Source organism: Podarcis bocagei, assembly GCF_964188305.1.
Source record: "Podarcis bocagei genome assembly, chromosome: 12".
In the NCBI taxonomy this organism is placed as follows: Eukaryota; Metazoa; Chordata; class Lepidosauria; order Squamata; family Lacertidae; genus Podarcis; species Podarcis bocagei.
This window is the reverse complement of record NC_138137.1, coordinates 52,854,700-52,872,839: the sequence shown is the minus strand read 5'-3', so window position 1 is coordinate 52,872,839 and position 18,140 is coordinate 52,854,700. Positions and strand designations below refer to the sequence as shown.

Here is an 18,140-nt window from a genome sequence, read left to right as displayed (position 1 = left end):
TATCCTTTGCTGTCCCATATATTATTTTATTTCCCAAATTCAACCTAACCCTCCCCTCCTCCCCACGGCTTCCTTTCATCTCTGTGAGATCTTCCCAACATAATTTTTTTCCTAGTTGCTTTAACAGAATAAAATAACATGAAAACTAATAAATTATAATTACTTCTTTTGTCCTTACATGCTTAACAGTTAAGCGTGCTGTCTCTTTTTTTGGTTAAGTCCACTGAGTAAAATGGGTTTTTCTCCCAAGACCTGAGTCCATGTGACAGGGTTAATGGTGGATGAGTTCAGTGTTTTAAGAAATAAAATATTAGGTGGTTCCCCCTCCCTAATATCATTGTTATTGAAATTGCAGTTTAAGCTTTTCTTCCTGACCAGCAATGTTTGTGAAATTTGCCACGCATACCCCACACATAACATTTTAAAAAATGCTAGGAAAGCTTAAATTCAGGAGGGCCAACTTGAATAACGAAAGAGTTTTCCATTTTGGAGGTGCTTCGCAAAACAAATCTCCTATGGGCTTGCTTCGCAAGACGACAATGTTTTGCGAGTTCCTGCGGGTTTTTCCCCCTCCCCCTTTTTCTAAGCCGCTATGCCGCTTATCAGCTGATCCGATAAGCCGATAAAAGCCGCTAATAGCGCTAATAGCGCTAATAGCGCTAATCCGCTAATCCGTCAATGGGCTTGCTTCGCAAGACGAAAAAACCGCTAGACGAAGAGAATCACAGAACGGATTCTTTTCGTCTTGTGAGGCACCACTGTATTAGTGGGGGAGGAAAGCTCCTCCATGTATAATCAATCACATGATGTAGTGTGCCCATCAACTTGGGTCCCTCAAATATTGTATTGGGGAGGGGGATGAAGACCCCTTGGCTTCTAGGCATCAGCACCTATGCTTAAGTTTGTATTAACATGCAGGGGGGCGAGTGGAATGGACGAAGAATTTCATGGAGATTGTGGCAGAAGAGAAAGTTTGAAATCCCCTCTACACGCTGGGGAAACCGGTGGCTGGGGAAACCCAGCCAGAGGGGTGGGGTATAAATAATAAAATTATTATTATTATTGCACTGTGATCTTGATAACAATCCCCACCCCTGTGCAATAGGTAATTTAAAAAACAACAACACCCAATGTGATTACTAATTATGCTGTTAATTGCCTGTAACTAAGCCCTAAGCATGCCTATGAGTGATGGGTAGGACTTGAATGAATGAAATTGCTGTTAGGCTAGGAAGCAGCTTGTTGTTTAGTCGTTTAGTCGTGTCCAACTCTTCATGACCCCCTGGACCAGAGCACGCCAGGCACTCCTGTCTTCCACTGCCTCCCGCAGTTTGGCTAAACTCATGCTGGTAGCTTCGAGAAGACTGTCCAACCATCTTGTCCTCTGTCGTCCCCTTCTCCTTGTGCCCTCCATCTTTCCCAACATCAGGGTCTTTTCCAGGGAGTCTTCTCTTCTCATGAGGTGGCCAAAGTATTGGAGCCTCAACTTCAGGATCTGTCCTTCCAGTGAGCACTCAGGGCTGATTTCCTTCAGAATGGATAGGTTTGATCTTCTTGCAGTCCATGGGACTCTCAAGAGTCTCCTCCAGCACCATAATTCAAAAGCATAAATTCTTCGGCGATCAGCCTTCTTTATGGTCCAGCTCTCACTTCCAGTGAGAGGAACCAGCTTACCAAACTGTAAACAAGAAAAGGAAAGGCGAAAGAGGCAAGTTTATTTTGGCTTTCGAATATTGCTTGGTGATCATTTCTGCTCACCCCAGGTGACCACAGAAGAGTGACAGCTTGGAAGTCTCCACGGAAGAGATGGCAATGGGTGGGGATGAGGATAGGGGGGCAATTGGGGGCTGCTGTACATGATGTTTATTTGTGTTCCTTTCCCTTAGGTCCAAAAACGCTCTTGGGGAAAAACCCGCGCAGAAAGAACCTGGCGAAACGAAAGAACATACCAACAGCACATACCTCTAGCAGAAACATCACATCTCTTTGCAATCCAAAGGAATGGCGGGACATCTGCGGAAGATTTTAGCAGGCAGATGATGTGGATGTACCTCTCGATTGTTCACCCGCCGTGCTCAGGTTGCCTAGGAAAACATGCAGCCCTGCAAGTCCCAGTGATCCAGATGTGTACCTAGGGAAGGCAGGTGCCGTGCCCCTTTAAAACGGCCTCCCAGTCACACCAGTCAGGATTGCCATTCCTTTTCATCCAGCAGGGATGAGGAACCAGTCGCCCTCTGGATATTATTGGACTTCGATTCCCATCATCCCTGCCAAGGGTCATACTGGCTGAGGCTGATGGGAAATGAAGTCCAGCAATCTCTGGAGAGCCACAGGTTCCCCATCCCTGTTAAATAAAGTCTCTTTTTCTGACTGGTTCAGGCTGGTATATTTCATGTGTCTTGAAACACCTGTGTGTGGCTATCCAGTTGCCCAATTCATCAGCTGTTTTGGACCAATAAAGCCATAAGCAGCCCAAAGGGTGACCATCTCAAGGAGATCCAAAAGACACAGTCCAACCTTTAATATCTACCCTACTTGAAATTCCATCTTGTATCAAGGTGAGGTTGAATACACCCCCCCCCCAAAGAACAGGGGCTTATCTGTTGTAGCCCCAGAACTATGGAATGTTCTCCCTCAGATTGCTCACACAGTTTCTATCCATCTGGTCCTCTTGAATGCAAATTAAGACCTTTATGTTACACGGCATTTTTGGTAAAATGGTAGCTTTTTCCAGCTTCACTGTTTTCATTTTGGGGCTGCTCTTCTTTATCTGTGTCCCTGGTTTTTAATTAATTTTAACATATTATGATCTCTCTCTCTCTCTTTTTTGTACACTCCTTTGAGACACGTCTGCTGAAGACTAGTCTAAAAATATTGTAAATAAAAATAAGTGAAGGATAGGTGAAGACGCTGGCAAATATTTGAAAGGACCCCTGACAGAATGGACCTTGTGAACGGTACTGTTGATTATAGGGGTACATAGAGGGTGGGAGCTTCCAGGCAAGTTTGACCCACTACTATTAGTGCTTTCCACCATTTTTAAAAATAAATTAGCCACAAACTGGTGATGAGAAAGCAGTTTCAGACATGGTAGAGGCAGGTGACAAGATGGAGAAGTGCCACAGAGTTTCGGGTTAGGTAAGGACAGGTAACGTGGTCAGTTTTGATTTCCCTCCATTTCTCATTTTTCCAGGATCAGTTCTCTACCTTTTCACACCAATTTGCAATTCTGCTTTTTAAGTCCTCGTGAACATTCACCAGCATTTTAGTGTGAATTTCTCCTAATATACGCAATTATTATTATCATTTTGTATGCAGCATTCTCCAGCACAATTCATTTTTGCATGTTGTTCTCACTAATATATACACACATTAGAATTTGGAGAAGTGCAAATGTTGGAAGAACGAATGTGTCTTGGTTTGAATGTTTCAGAAAGCGCAATATTCACTTCGAATGTGAACTGAATTGCATTTCCCCCTCACGTCTAGTGTTGAAGCACGTGCAAATACGTTCCCACCAGATCAACTCCCCAAATAATCTCAGTAGTGGAGAAACACACATTTTGTTTGTAATGCTTCAAGTTCCAGGCCCAGTTACCAGGTTTTGCAGCTAGAAAGCTCTTTGGGTGACATGTGTTCTGTACATACGCCAAGTCCCTTTTTCAACCTTCAGGTTATTAAAAAAAAATAAAGTTTTGCTGCATTTCTGGGAGAATGCCCCTGAAACTCTAGAGAGGTGTGGTTTGTCAGATTCTATAGACATTACTGGGCTGGTAGACGTGCCCATCATCTGGCACGGAAGCAGCGATAAGGCAGCTTTGTGCATTCGTAAAAGGGACGTGGGTGGCACTGTGGGTTAAACCACAGAGCCTAGGGTTTGCCGATCAGAAGGTCGGCGGTTCAAATCCCTGTGATGGGGTGAGCTCCCATTGCTCGGTCCCTGCTCCTGCCAACCTAGCAGTTCAAAAGCACATCAAAGTGCAAGTAGATAAATAGGTACCACTCCAGCGGGAAGGAAAACGGCGTTTCTGTGTGCTGCTCTGGTTCACCAGAAGCGGCTTAGTCCTGCTGGCCACATGACCCGGAAGCTGTACGCCGGCTCCCTCGGCCAATAAAGCGAGATGAACGTCGCAACCCCAGAGTCAGTCACGACTGGACATAATGGTCAGAGGTCCCTTTACCTTTACCTTACCTTTATGACATAAATGTGGCAAAAGCAATATGGATGGTCGTCATGCTGCCTTCACTTGCTGCACAGGCAATTGCACTGACACTCTCTGTGTCCTTATTTATGCCCATGGCTCTGAAGTTAATGCACAACTTGCTAACAGAGGAACGATAAACTTCGGAGTCCAAAGGGGCAATCAAATTGCTGATGGGCTTTATGCCAAGAGAGGCGATTTAAGAACAAAACAACAATTCCACCCACAATCCTGTTGATTTTACTGTGAAGGGGCTTAATGGCTGATCATAGGTGGGCTGGCTTTGCTCCTGTGACTTTAACCGCATGCAGCTTCAACTTAGCGCACAGAAATTTATCAGGGGAAGCTTTCCCTGAGACTTATCTCTACTCCTGAAAGAGTACGGTAAAGGTAAAGGTAAAGGGAAAGGGAACCCTGACCATTAGGTCCAGTCGTGACCGACTCTGGGGTTGCGGCACTCATCTCGCTTATTGGCTGAGGGAGCCGGCATACAGCTTCTGGGTCATGTGGCCAGCATGACTAAGCTGCTTCTGGCGAACCAGAGCAGCACAGAGAAACGCCGTTTACCTTCCCGCTGGAGCAGTACCTATTTATCTACTTGCACTTTGACGGGCTTTCGAATTGCTAGGTTGGCAGGAGCAGGGACAGAGCAACAGGAGCTCACCCCGTCGCGGGGATTTGAACCGCCAACCTTTTGATCGGCAAGTCCGAGGCTCTGTGGTTTAACCCACAGCGCCACCCGCGTCCCCTGAAAGAGTAGCTTGCTCCATTTCTCTGCCCCAGACTTCGGATAAAGGCGCAGGAGCAGGGCCAGTAAAAGACAGTGGCAACCTTAGGTGGTCATCTATTTCAAATAAGAACAATCAACCATGAGGCCGAAGATGTGGATGTTCTAGTGCAGGGGTAGGCAAGCTAAGGCCCGGGGCTTTAGGACATGCCTATGACACAAACGATGAGGTCATTGTTGGTGGCGTTCAGGAGAGATGAAGAGTCAGCAAAGTTTCCTTTGGATCCAGAATTTTAATCCCCAACAGCCAGAACAATCGGCTGGCCCAGAACACCTTGGAAGCTCTCTGCACAAATAAACACTCCATGATGTGCACTTTTCATCAAGGGATTGCTTGAATTTAGAAGGTGAAAGAATATGTTAAATAAAGTTCTTATTTTCTGATGTTCTGTGTTTCAATTTCTCCCTCCTCCCCATTTCTTATCTTCACGCTAACCCTGTGAGGTACGCCAGGCTGAGAGAGAGAGAGTGACTAGCCTAAGGCCTTCCATGGATGAGTGGTGATTTGAACCCTGGTCTAGTCTGACCTTCTAACCATCACCCGCCACTGACTCTGGAAATCTGGCAGGAACCCTTGAAAAGGAGGAACAAGGTGGTTTTTCTTATGCCCAGAAAGTCGGAAGAAATTCATCATTGCTATAGAACAGGGGTAGGCAACCTAAGGCCCGGGGACCGGATGCGGCCCAATTGCCTTCTATATGGAATCAGCGTGTTTTTACATGTGTCCTTTTATTTTAAATGCATCTCTGGGTTATTTGTGGGGCATAGGAATTCGTTCATTTTATTTCCCCCCAAAATATAGTCCAGCCCACCCCATGGTCTGAGGGACGGTGGACCGGCCCATGGCTGAAAAAGGTTGCTGACCCCTGATCTAGAGGAGGCGAAGCAGCAGCAATGTTCATCCCACTGAATGGGAAAGATGATGCAAAAGGTGCTTCTCAGTTAAAATGTGCGGTTCCGATTCTGCTCTCCTGGAACCGTTGCCTGCAAAGTGATAGCCAAGTTGGAGCCTTTCCAGTTCAAGAGTCTTGAATGGAGCCCCTCCATTGAAGTGAATGGGAAGGTAGAATGCTGAACTCTGTCTGCCTGCGGGATAGCGCATGTACTCCTTTAACGCTGCGCAAGCATTTAACTTGTGTGGGTTTTTCCTCTAACATCAAACACATTTTTACGTATTTCTTGTCTTTATTGCCATCAAGCAGGGAGGTCAGGGAGATACAAATTTTCTCAGTCAATGCAACATCAGACCGAATGATATTCCAAACATCCACAAATCCTTAAGCAAGCCATACTCCATGCACTGGCGAAGCATTTCCTTTGTAAGGAAAAAATAGGTCGTTGCTTTGCTGACACAACGAGATTCCAAGTGTGGTCCCCCCAAATGAAACTTCCTCAGTCTTAAGGAAAAGGGAGCAGAAAATGCTATTCCTTTACTTTGAAAAAAACGGACGGCTAACGTGGTACCCAAAAACAAATGCTAAGCATGTTTTCGACTGCCTGGTGTTGTTACTAATTCCTTGGGATTCAATCCCAGGCAAAGGGAAATCTAATCCTCAGACCTCCTATCTTGCAATGAGTTATTTTAGGAACAGGGAAAGAGGAGGAAACGAATTTTTCACCTCCCTCCGGGGTTGGAGAGAGCAATTTCCTTTTCACAGAGTGATGCTCATTAAGGGTTTTTTTTCTTTCCAGAGCAGGAGGGGAGACAATTGGGAATGCACTAAATTGGTTGTTTGTGAGTTTGGGGCTGATTGAACGAAGGTGGTGGAGTAGAGGGGAAGGAGAACGTGGAGTGAATCAGATAATGTGTTCTTTAACGGTTTCCTAGAGTCACAGAGCCGTGAAGTGTAAAAAAACCCAGCCTTCTTCCACCCGTTGAACTCCCGACTCCCATATTTTCTCACCTTTGGTAAGGCTGGCAGGGGCTGATGGAAGTTGTAGGCCAAAGGTAATTGGATTGCACCTTTGACCTTGGGGGGGGGCTCTCTTGGGTTGCCAGTCCCTAACCTGGGAAATTATAGGCAGTCAAGCCAGTTAGCACCCTAGAGAGTGGACTTTGCTGGTTGCTGCTCTTAGCCACAGACTCACCTCTGCTAGGACTTTGCCCCCATATATGAGAGAGTGCTGGAGGGGAAATAGTTAAATAGGTTGCACAGACAGGACCCAGGGGGGGTAGAGTCAGTGGGTCTATAAAACTAGTTCTGGGAGGAGTTCTGGGAGGAGTTTGTTGGGAGTTGTGGGTGGGGAGTTGGTTGGATTTCGTGGGTTGGCTGGTTGGGAAAGGCAGTTGGTAATAGAGAGACAGTTAGGGCAGTGGGTTCTTGAGTGTGGGGAGGTAGAAGAGATAGAGAGAGGAAAATAAGACTAAGAAAGTAAAGAGCAACAATGTTTGGAATGCTGTAAAAGTTTGGTTTGTGTCTGAAATAAAATACACTCTTCTCTATTAATTCAAAAGCTGACTGAGACTGAAGTGATTTTACAAGGGAGGACCTGGTTGGTGGCAGCGGATTAGTGCTGTACGGGTCAATAGTCTGTGAGACAACTGGGGGGCCCGTACAAATGCCACACTCATAACCTTGCCTTGTGAGTAGAACACACTGCATTTCAAGTTGCATTACAGAAGGCTTCCTGAAGACCCATCACTCTTCTCTGCTGACATCATCTCTTCCAGGGATTGTTCTATTGCAGCTGTAGTTCCCTCAGTGTTACGCTGAATGGTATCTCTAAGGAGCTCTGGAATATGCTGGAGAGATCCAAGCAATGAAGGGATGTCCACTTTTCCAGTGGAGTAACCATCAGCAGTGGCTTTTTCAACATGGAGTCCAAGGAGAACATCTTCACTCAGCTCAAGGCAGGATTGTGGGTTCTGAAACATCTCAGAATTTCCAGTTCCTGGAGTGTCGTTGTTATTAAGAGTGATTGCTCTAATGGGCTCAGATTCTGAAAACTGGTGCAGGTTGTTCACCTCTGAGATGTTTTCTGAAGCGCTTAAACCGGAGCAAGCTTCATTTTTGACTTTCATGCTTCCTGTGTCCAGATCAAGAGAGCTGGACTGCAGGCCACATCCATCCATGCTTGCTGATCGGTCTACCCCCATAGAAAATAGAAGCATGTCAGGAACTTGATAGTCACACTGAGCCTTGTCTTCTCTTGAAGGGCCCAATAAAGAAACATTTTCAGCCTTTATTTCTAAACACTGAGCATCCATGGCAGCTTGGTCAGGGAAGTTTTGTAGATCTTGATCATAGGGATCACCTCTAGAGGTGATTTCTGTCTTTGTTTCCATCAAGGAGCTTGTAGAACATTGCAACGGGTTCTCTGTAGGAGTTGCCAGAGAATCCTGAAAGCTGGAAAATAGTGAGGACTTGTTGTGGTCCAAGAGCACTGTTTCCATTTGCAAATTGGATTGTTTGGGAACTTCAAGACCCTTCATTCCAGACACCACTTCAATGCTACTTGAAATATCTGTGCTCAGTTCTATAGGAAGCGCGTCACCACTGAAGGCTTTGGCGCTGTCCAAGGATGGAGAACTTTCTCTCTGCCCATCCCTTGTGTGGCTTCCACAATTCTCCTCTGGACCCTGAAGGCCTGCTTCTGAACCTTTTGCTTGAATAAGATCTGAGGTCTCACTTTCCTTGCAGGTGCCAAGCTTTGGTAAGTTTGAGAAACACACAAGTGATAATCCTTCTTCACTGCTGGTTTTCATTGTGGGTTTAGCCTTTGGGATCTTGTCTTTCTCCAAAGAATATCCGAACAGTGTGGCCAAGGCAGATTGAGTCTTAAGTGCTTTCTTAGTCACTGCTGGTTCTTCCTGCTTGCATGCTCTGCCTTGCATTTTGGAAGCAAAAAGTCGAGCCAAAGGGTTCCTTTCCTTTTGCTTTCTAGCAGACTCCTTGGTGGTCTCCTTACTGCAGATGGACTGCACACCTGAGCCATCTTCGCTCTGAGGTTTCATAACCACCTTTATACTTTCCATCTCTTGCTTTTCAGTCAAATGTGGGACCTCACAGGAGCTGAATGTTTCTTGGTCTTTGACCTGAAGCTTAGAATCCTGAAGGATGGTCCTTCTGAAAGTTTCTTCCTCAAGCTGGATATTATTGTCACTGCTAGCCTTCCCTAGTATCTCTTCATTTGTGCTGGCTATTTCTGCAAGTAGGTCACTTGGTTCCAGGTTTTCACGAGTGAATGGTGCTGTGTTGGAAGTCAAAGTGGAGTCTTGTGGGTTATTTCTTTGCGGAATACTCATTTTTTTAGCGTCTTCTGCTTGTGAGCTGGACGCTGAATGACCTTCTATTTCTGCTTCCTCGTCTGAAGTGGTGGCTTTTTCCTCAGGTTTGCTATTTTGGGAGACCTCTTGAAGAATGCCATTTTGTGTCACAGTGCTGTCTAAATCTCCTCCTGCCTGCATTCCTTTCTCCCTTCTATTCTCTGCCTCCTTACTGTTGTGGGTTTCAGGATAAAGTTGGTTTTCTGGCCTTTGCAAGCTTGCTGGGTCTATCACCGCTTGCATTTCTCTTTCGGGGAACTCAATCCTGACTTCCCATGAATGCTCACTTACCTGGTCAGCTGCCAGGTATGTCTCCACTGAATCAAGAGAAGAACCCAACGTCTCCTCATCATTGCTTTGCTCACCTTTGTGCTCAGGTAGATATACTGAGGATTCAGCCTTTGCCTGGGAGGGCTTGTGGACCTCTGTTGGTTTAGCACTGATGTGACTCAGTTGTCCAGCCTCTTCGCATGCCAGAGTGAGTGACATGTTACCTTTGTTTGCTTCTGGAAGCTTCTGTCTGCTGTCTGCTGGTGCCAAAGCAGGCAGTGGAACCCTGGCTTTAGGAAGAAGCTCAGCTCTTAGCAAAATCTGATCTGCACACCTTTCATCGGATGCACCTGTATTGGAAGAAGACCCACTACTAAGCCTCTTGCCCCCGAGAGAACCTTTTGCAAGACTAGAAGCATCAGCTACAGTAACTCCTGAAGCGGCAAAACAAGTTGCTTTACTAGTTCTGAGTGCTTCTGAATGGGAGGGCAGTGAACCAAAAGAAGGAGACTCCAGAGGGGTTGATGTTAAAGGTGAGACTACAGGAACGCTCCTCTTCATGTTGAGCGGGTTGCCTTGGAACATCACAGCCCTTTCTGCTATGCTGAGTCCATTCTTCCTTCCCTGAGCTCCTGGGATGCTTTCACCCGTGAACAACTGTCTCTTCCCCGATACTCTCAAGTCTCCGCTCCCACCTGCTGTTTTAATCCAGTGCGAACCGTGCTTTGGAAATGGGACTCTGGGTAATTGGCTTTGCCTCTTTTCCACCCGAGCACTTTCTGCTATCGATTTGCCTCCCGGGGCCTCACGGAGGCTCCCATCTGCTCCACTCCGGCATGGCAGAATCAATACGGCATCTTGCAGTGGTCCAGGGCTGCCATATTTTCGACCTATTTCTTTTCCAGACGCTTCCTTTAAAGGGGGCCAGCTAGTTCTGGGCTTGTTGTCTTGCCTGGCTTGCCTAGGTGGTCTCAGCTTAGCCTGAGAGTACAAACCAGAAAACGGCGGTTGCATTTTCTCTCTGGCGAGGAGCTTTCCTGGGCGATTATTTCTATTCTTGGTCCCCAGTCCTGGACTTGGCTGCACGGCTATCTGCAGCTGCTGATCTCTTTGACGGACGCCGGCGTTTTCCTCTTGGCTCCTTTTTTTAACCCCAGCAAGCAGCTGGTGATGAGATTTGCAATAAAATGTGCCCTGGAAGGTGGCATAGTTGGCTAAGCTGCAAGACATACAAAAGGGAAATGGTTACGGTTGTTGCGTATGCAGGAACACTCATCATTTCCCAGAGTTCCACTGCATCATGCAAGAACAAGCCAAGTGGTGATATGCAGATGAAGGGGTGGGGCCATGCAGATGAAGGGGTGCAGCTGTGTAGATAAGAGCTGCCTGAATTATCAATAGCCCCCATTTAGTTCAGTAGGGCAAAATAACAACAACAGCAACAACAACAATTTATTATTTATACCCCACCCATCTGGCTGAGTTTCCCCAGCCACTCTGGGCGGCTCCCAATCAAGTGTTAAAAACAGTACAGCGTTACATATTAAAAACTTCCCTGAACAGGGCTGCCTCAAGATGTCTTAAAGATAGGATAGCTGCTTATTTCCTTCACACCTGAAGGGAGGGTGTTCCACAGGGAGGGCGCCACTACCGAGAAGGCCCTCTGCCTGGTTCCCTGTAACCTCACTTCTCGCAGTGAGGGAACTGCCAGAAGGCCCTCAGAGCTGGATCTCAGTGTCTGGGCTGGACGATGGGGGTGGAGACGCTCCTTCAGGTATACAGGACTGAGGCTGTTTAGGGCTTTAAAGGTCAGCACACCATCCAACTGCCTAAGGGACTCCATTCTGGATTTATGTAGAGTTTACTCCTTAGCCTTTTCTTCTCCCAAAGATATCCCTCAAGGCAGTGGAGGTTTAGGGTCAGAGTTTTCCTTCTCTACCTTCCCTTCTGCACGTGCAGAAACCGCCTTCTTGACTGTTGGACCCACTGTTGGTCTCATCTGCTCAGCTCACCAGAGCCTTTATTCGCATACAGGGGAAGACCCTAACTCACTGAGGCTTTGAGAACCACTGGCTCCCCTCATCTGGTCTAGTTGGCCAGTCAAAGCCATTCCCAGGGTACGGCTGCTTTCTCGTGCTGACAGCTTCTAGGAGCCACATGGTGAGATCTGAGTGGGGACCAAAGGTGGACAAGCTACCCCAGAAGGAACATGACATGACCCCACCAGAGGTACTACCCCTCTCCTAACACCCCATATCTGGATGCCAGTTGCTGAGAATCACAAGTGGCACTCAGGTTCTAGGCTTCCCATAATGGGCATCTGGTTGGATTCAGGTTCTAGGTTTCCCATAATGGGCATCTGGTTGGACTCAGGTTCTGGGCTTCCCATAATGGGTTGGACTCAGGTTCTAGGCTTCCCATAATGGGCATCTGGTTGGACTCAGGTTCTGGGCTTCCCATAATGGGTTGGACTCAGGTTCTAGGCTTCCCATAATGGGCATCTGGTTGGACTCAGGTTCTAGGCTTCCCATAATGGGCATCTGGTTAGACTCAGGTTCTAGGCTTCCCATAATGGGCATCGGGTTGGACTCAGGTTCTAGGCTTCCCATAATGGGCATCGGGTTGGACTCAGGTTCTAGGCTTCCCATAATGGGCATCGGGTTGGACTCAGGTTCTAGGCTTCCCATAATGGGCATCGGGTTGGAACAGGAAGTTGGACTAGATGGGTCTTTGCCCTGATACATCTTTGCATTCTTTGAGCGTGACCTGTTACCCCGTGGTTTTCTCACTGGATTCTCATGTCTCACCTCAGCTTCCTTCCGCAGTGCTTACAGCAGAAACATGCGTGGTGCAGAGGAACGTTCTGGATTGCCATGCGCTCCGCTGTGTAGACAGGCTTGGAACATGATGCGCACACTTCCTTCACTCCAGCCTGAAATTACAAAGCATCAGCTAGCTAGGGCATTCAATCTGTTTGTCTTGCTTTTGTTGGCCTGTGATGTCCGTCCAACAAGGTGGTTCTTATGGGGAGGAATGGGACAGAAAAGGTGATTCTGGTGGTGTGAAACAACTCTTTGGATTTGTTCTGTAACAAAAAATTATTTGGGCGCTTCACACGTATTAAATATTTGCATTAAATGAGCAATTCTCAGCTTAAAACCAGAACGTCTGCCCCAAATGGGAAGGCTTCTCTTCTCCTCTCCTGAAGGCAAGAGTGGAGGATGTTGAGCAGTTCTGCCTTAGCAGGAACTCCCACACTCCCAAGAAGGCTCTAAACCAGGGACAGGGCAGTCCCCCTCTATCCAGCTGGGGCAGGGGAGAAATTAAATTCAGTTCCCATTCCCACATTCTCACTTTGAGAACATTATGTGAACCAAAACACAGTCGTCCTTCGAAATCTGCCCTTCCCTGGTTTTTGCAGCGCAGTTCTCCAGCCACGTAACGTGTGCAAAAATGCACACGCTGAGGTAAAGCGTGCAGAAAAATGCATATATCAGTGAGCGTACTAAAGAAAACTGCATTGTGTTCGGTAAAACGTGCTTTGCCAATAAATAAATAAATGTGTGTATTAGGATTACATGCGCTAAAAGGCTGATGGATTTTCGTGAGGATATAAAAATAATAGCAATCATGAACTGCCGTGGAAAATTGAACTTAAGGTTGGAAAAATGAGAAACGGAGAGAAACCAAAACAGACTGGTTCACCCATCCCTATGTCCATCCCATTTATTTTAGCAGCTGAGGCAGGGAAATCCCACAAGCGCCTCTCCTCTCCTTGGGGCCTCCTGGGGCCTCCGGAAGGCAGGGTCTAGGTCTGTCAGGCTGTAGTAGTGACTTTTCAATGCGCTACTGCATTTTAGATGATGGTTTCATCTGCAGTAGATAGACTGCTTCTATAATACACCCACACCGACGCACTCGCTTTGCAGAAGTCACCCGTAAACTGCAAATATCGCTTTCCTCTTCTGACTGGTAGCAATGGGCTCCTGGGATTTCCTCTGCCCCAACTCTCAGGCTGGCGTCTGCAGCTGCAATGGGGGCGTTGCTTTGCCTTTTATTCCTGCCTGTGGTTTCCCCCTCCCATTCCTGTTCACACTCTTTCTCTCTGTGTGTTTTGAAGAGTGAGAGAGCTTCTTTCTTACATTGCAGAGGTCTCCAACCTCTTGGGTCCAGAGGGGACAAAGTGCCGTGGGCGCCTGTCACAAAATGGCTGCAATGGGAGTAGCATAATGCTTAATAATAATATATTTATTTATGTTGGTTTCTGTTTATGCCACTGTGCAGTGCTTGGAGTCACGAGACTCTGTTTTGCATTCCAGAGATTCCAGGCTGTTGGAAGTCTCACGGAAGACAGGAGACGGATGTGATGTTACTGGTTTCCTGTTCCTTTGTTTTTCTGTTGTCTCTCTGCTTTCGCAGAGAGAGGATGTTTCTTTTCTGTCTGCGTAGTTAGAAATAAAACTCTTTGCCATGTAGCACATATTTCTCGTCCTTCCCTGCGTGCTGGATACTCTGCATAATGAGGGAACATGCCTGGAGCCTCATCAATGGCTCAGGTCGTTAATCACGTCAGAGGACTTGAGGAGCTCGGTCGAACGCAAGGTCCGACAATTTATACCCCATCCATCTGGCTGGATTTCCCCAGCCACTCTGGGTGGCTCCCAACAGAATATGAAAAACACAATAAAACATCAAACATTAAAAAATTCCCTAAACAGGGCTGCCTTCAGATGTCTTCTAAAAGTCAGATAGTTGTTTATTTCCTTGACATATGATGGGAGGGCGTTCCACAGGGCGGGGGCCACCACTGAGAAGGCCCTCTGCCTGGTTTCCTGCAACCTCGCTTCTCGCAGTGAGGGAACCGCCAGAAAGCCCTCAGCACTGGACCTCAGTGTCCGGGCAGAACGATGGGGGTGGAGACACTCCTTCAGGTATATAAGGCTTACACATCTCAAAGGGCAGAAAAAGAGACAGAATCACACTGTGGTTTGAGCACCCCAAATGATCAACTCATCCCATCCAATGGGGGGAAAGGCACCTACATTAGCTACTTGCTTACAGACAGAAGCTCTTTGCACCTCTCTGTTCAAAATGGGTGGGTGTGCACTAATGGCATCCGTCGAAATTTTCTGGGTGTGTGCTTAATGTAACACACTTCTGATGTGCGATGCAGTGTGGTTGAGGGTGGGGTCAGGGTGGGAACAAAGATTATGGCAACCAACCCACCCACCCTCCTCCCGAGAAAACTGGCCCTGTCTAAATAACTAGTTTGGCCATGGCTTGCTCTCAATGAGGCAGCACTCATGGGATAAGACTTTCTTAGGCACTGCAGGCCTGCAGGTTGATGACCAAGCCAGAGACAGCAGCTACAACATGTTCTCCAAGTGAAACGTTTTTCCGGGGACTGTCTGAGAATTACAGAAGCCATCCTGGTTTCTGTTTTGATCCTGGAATGTCCCCATTCTCCTTTTTCCTCCACGTCTCAGAGAGCAATTTAAAAGTGGTGTGTGTGCGTGTGCGCATGTGTAGGTGCAAAAACAGAGTCCTGTTTATACTGAAAATAAAATACTTTCACTTATGCCGTTGTACATTTTTCCCCCGGGGTGTGTGTGTGTTACTGAGTTGTTTTTATTTTGATTGTGTATTTTGTGGTTCTGTGGTTTGATTTTGTTATGTGAAGCACCCTGAAATCTCCGGGTATAGGGCAGTATATTAATAATATTAATATTAATAATAAATAAATAAAATAATAATATATGTAGGAAATGGTAAAGCTGGCACACAAAGGCCTTCCTATAATTTTGAAGGAAAATGTCACCAATCCACTTCAAATTCGTTCATTGCAACGTTTCCGCAGCCAGCCATTTCTTAGGAAATGTGTGGAGTGTTCATTCCTTTATTGTAAATGGAGCTTCACACTTGTCTACTCAGAAGTAAGTCCCACTGTGTTCAATGGAGCCTACTCCCAGCTAACTGGGTCAAGGCTGTGCAGTCTTACACTGCAATCGTAAGCATTTGTACTTGGAAAAACGACAAGCTAAGAAAAATGGAAATTGATGGATTCTCCTACCCCACACAGCCAAGTATGATGGGAGGCTGGAGCCCAGGAATATTCGAAGGGCACCGGGTTGAGGAAGGCTGGACCAAACTGCTTTAATGTCCATGAGAACTGATGCTTACGATGCCCCATCATCTCTCTTGCTGGGGAATTATCTTGGGTAGTCTGGGAGGCTGTAGCAGCAGCTGCAGCAGGCAAGGAGTGCTGCCATAGGAACATAGAGATCTGCTTTATACTGAGTCAGACCTTTTGTCCATCTAGAACAGTGCTGCCTGCAGGATTTGAACCCGAGACCTTCTGCATCATGCAATGCAGATGTTCCACCACTGAACTATGGCCCTTCCCCAAAGGCAAAGCGCCAAGCTTTTATTGTTTTCAGGAGAGATGCATTTGCATACAGGCAAATTCAAGCTGAGCAATTGAAACCGATTTGGAGCTCTTGCGGAACATTCCTTCTCCCTTCTCCCTCCAAATTTGACTTTTTGCAATACAGTCGTCCCTTGGATCTCGAACACTTTGGCTCCTGAACAAATCAGCTCCTGAGCGATCAAAACCTGGAAGTGAGTGTTGCGGTTTTTGGAGAATTTTCGGAAGCCAAACGTCCGGCGCAGCTTCCGATTGGCTGCAAGAGCTTCCTGCAGCCAATCAGAAGCTGCGCTTTGGTTTCCGAACATTTTGGAAGTCAAACAGACTTCTGGAATGGATTCTGTTCGACTTCCAATGTACAACTGTAAATAGAAAATCCACTGGGAAGTGTGGGATAACGTTTGCTTGACGTAATATTATGGGCCTATCTGCAATAAACACCTAAAGCAGTATCAAACAATTTTAAACAGTCACAGCTCCTCTCACAGAGTCCTGGGACTGTATTTTGTTAAGGGCGCTGAGAGTTGTCTAACCTCACAGCAAACAAACCAGGACGAATGTGCGATGAGCAGGTTTCTGACCACAGATTTGTAGAGTTGGCAAAACTGAGAGTGCCACGCAGAGCTGGACTCCCTAATCTGGCTATTTAGAGCGATTCCCCCCACCCCCACTTTAGAGGATTAACACAAACACCCCATAATATGATTTGCTTTTTGATACAATATTCTAGAATGGTTGGAGAAAGGCAACACTTCCACAATGAGTATTTGGCGAGCCGGCAATTGAATTTATATCCTCCAAATTTTGCAACGCAACGCTTAAATTCCACAGTGAGAAAGCTTGCTGAAAAGGGAGATGACAAGAGTGTTTTTTCTGCCCTTTCTTTGGTCTGGATTTGCATTTCGAGCAATTTAATTTCTTGCTCCACAAGAGCCACAAACTGGAGGCATGTTGTGGAGCTGGAGTAATCTGAGACGAGGTGCATCAGTTCCCTGGATGAGACCGACTTCGCGAAAAGGATCACACATCTGCTATTATTTCACCTGCTATAAACAGCTTCCCCGGGGCCTTAGGACATGCCTGTGACACAAACGATGAGGTCATTGTTGGCAGCGTTCAGGAGAGATGAAGAGTCAGCAAAGTTTCCTTTGGGTCCAGAATTTTAATCCGCAGCAGCCAGAACAATCTGCTGGCCCAGAACACCTTGGAAGCTCTCTGCACAAATAAACACTCCATGATGTGCACTTTTCATCGAGTAATTGCTTGAATTTAGAAGGCGAAAGAAATATATATATATATATGTTAAATAAAGTTCTTATTTTCTGATGTTCTGTGTTTCAATTTCTCCCCCTCCCCATTTCTTATCTTCACGCTAACCCTGTGAGGTAGGCCAGGATGAGAGTGAGAGTGACTAGCCTAAGGCCTTCCATGGATGAGTGGTGATTTGAACCCTGGTCTAGTTTGACCTTCTCACCATCATCCGCCACTGACTCTGGAAATCTGGCAGGAACCCTTGAAAAGGAGGAAGAAGGTGGTTTTGCTTATGCCCAGAAAGTCGTAAGAACTTCATCATAGCTATAGAACAGGGAGGGACGCGGGTGGCGCTGTTGGTTAAACCACAGAGCCTAGGACTTGCCGATCAGAAGGTCGGTAGTTTGAATCCTTGCGACGGGGTGAGCTCCCATTGCTCGGTCCCTGCTCCGGCCAACCTAGCAGTTCGAAAGCACATCAAAGTGCAAGTAGATAAATAGGTACCACTCTGGTGGGAAGGTAAACGGCGTTTCCGTGCGCTGCTCTGGTTTGCCAGAAGCAGCTTAGTCATGCAGGGCACATGACCCAGAAGCTGTACGCTGGCTCCCTCGGCCAATAAAGCGAGATGAGCGCCGCAACCCCAGAGTCGGTCACGACTGGACCTAATGGTCAGGGGTCCCTTTACCTTTACCTTTTATAGAACAGGGGTAGGCAACCTAAGGACTGGGGAGCAGATCCGGCCCAATTGCCTTCTCAATCCTGCCTGCGGACGGTCCAGGAATCAGTGTATTTTTACATGAGTAGAACGTTTCCTTTTATTTAAAATGCATCTCTGGGCTATATGTGTGGCATAGGAATTCGTTCATTCCCCCCCTCCAAAATATAGTCCGGCCCCCCACATGGTCTGAGGGACGGTGGGCCGGCTCTCTGCTGAAAAAG

General features: G+C 46.8%; 1 protein-coding gene and 1 long non-coding RNA gene across 2 annotated transcripts in view; one reads left to right on the top strand and one right to left on the bottom strand.

Annotated features, from left to right (window-relative positions):
* The window catches only part of LOC308569605 (solute carrier family 22 member 13-like), a 38,947-nt gene extending 33,574 nt beyond the window's left edge, over nucleotides 1-5,373 (top strand). The window contains exons 11-12 of the mRNA XM_081163727.1: nucleotides 1,887-3,820; nucleotides 4,936-5,373. Of these exons, the coding sequence (XP_081019853.1) occupies nucleotides 1,887-1,968 (82 nt within the window). The 3' untranslated portion in view covers nucleotides 1,969-3,820; nucleotides 4,936-5,373. The remainder of the gene's footprint in view (nucleotides 1-1,886; nucleotides 3,821-4,935) is intronic.
* Nucleotides 5,374-6,154: 781 nt separating this feature from the next.
* On the bottom strand, nucleotides 6,155-13,039 carry LOC308569836. The gene is made up of 2 exons (XR_014000895.1): nucleotides 12,334-13,039; nucleotides 6,155-10,745 (listed from the first exon to the last, which is right to left on the bottom strand). It is a non-coding gene; the product is annotated as an uncharacterized lncRNA (long non-coding RNA).
* Between the last annotated feature and the right edge of the window lie 5,101 nt (nucleotides 13,040-18,140).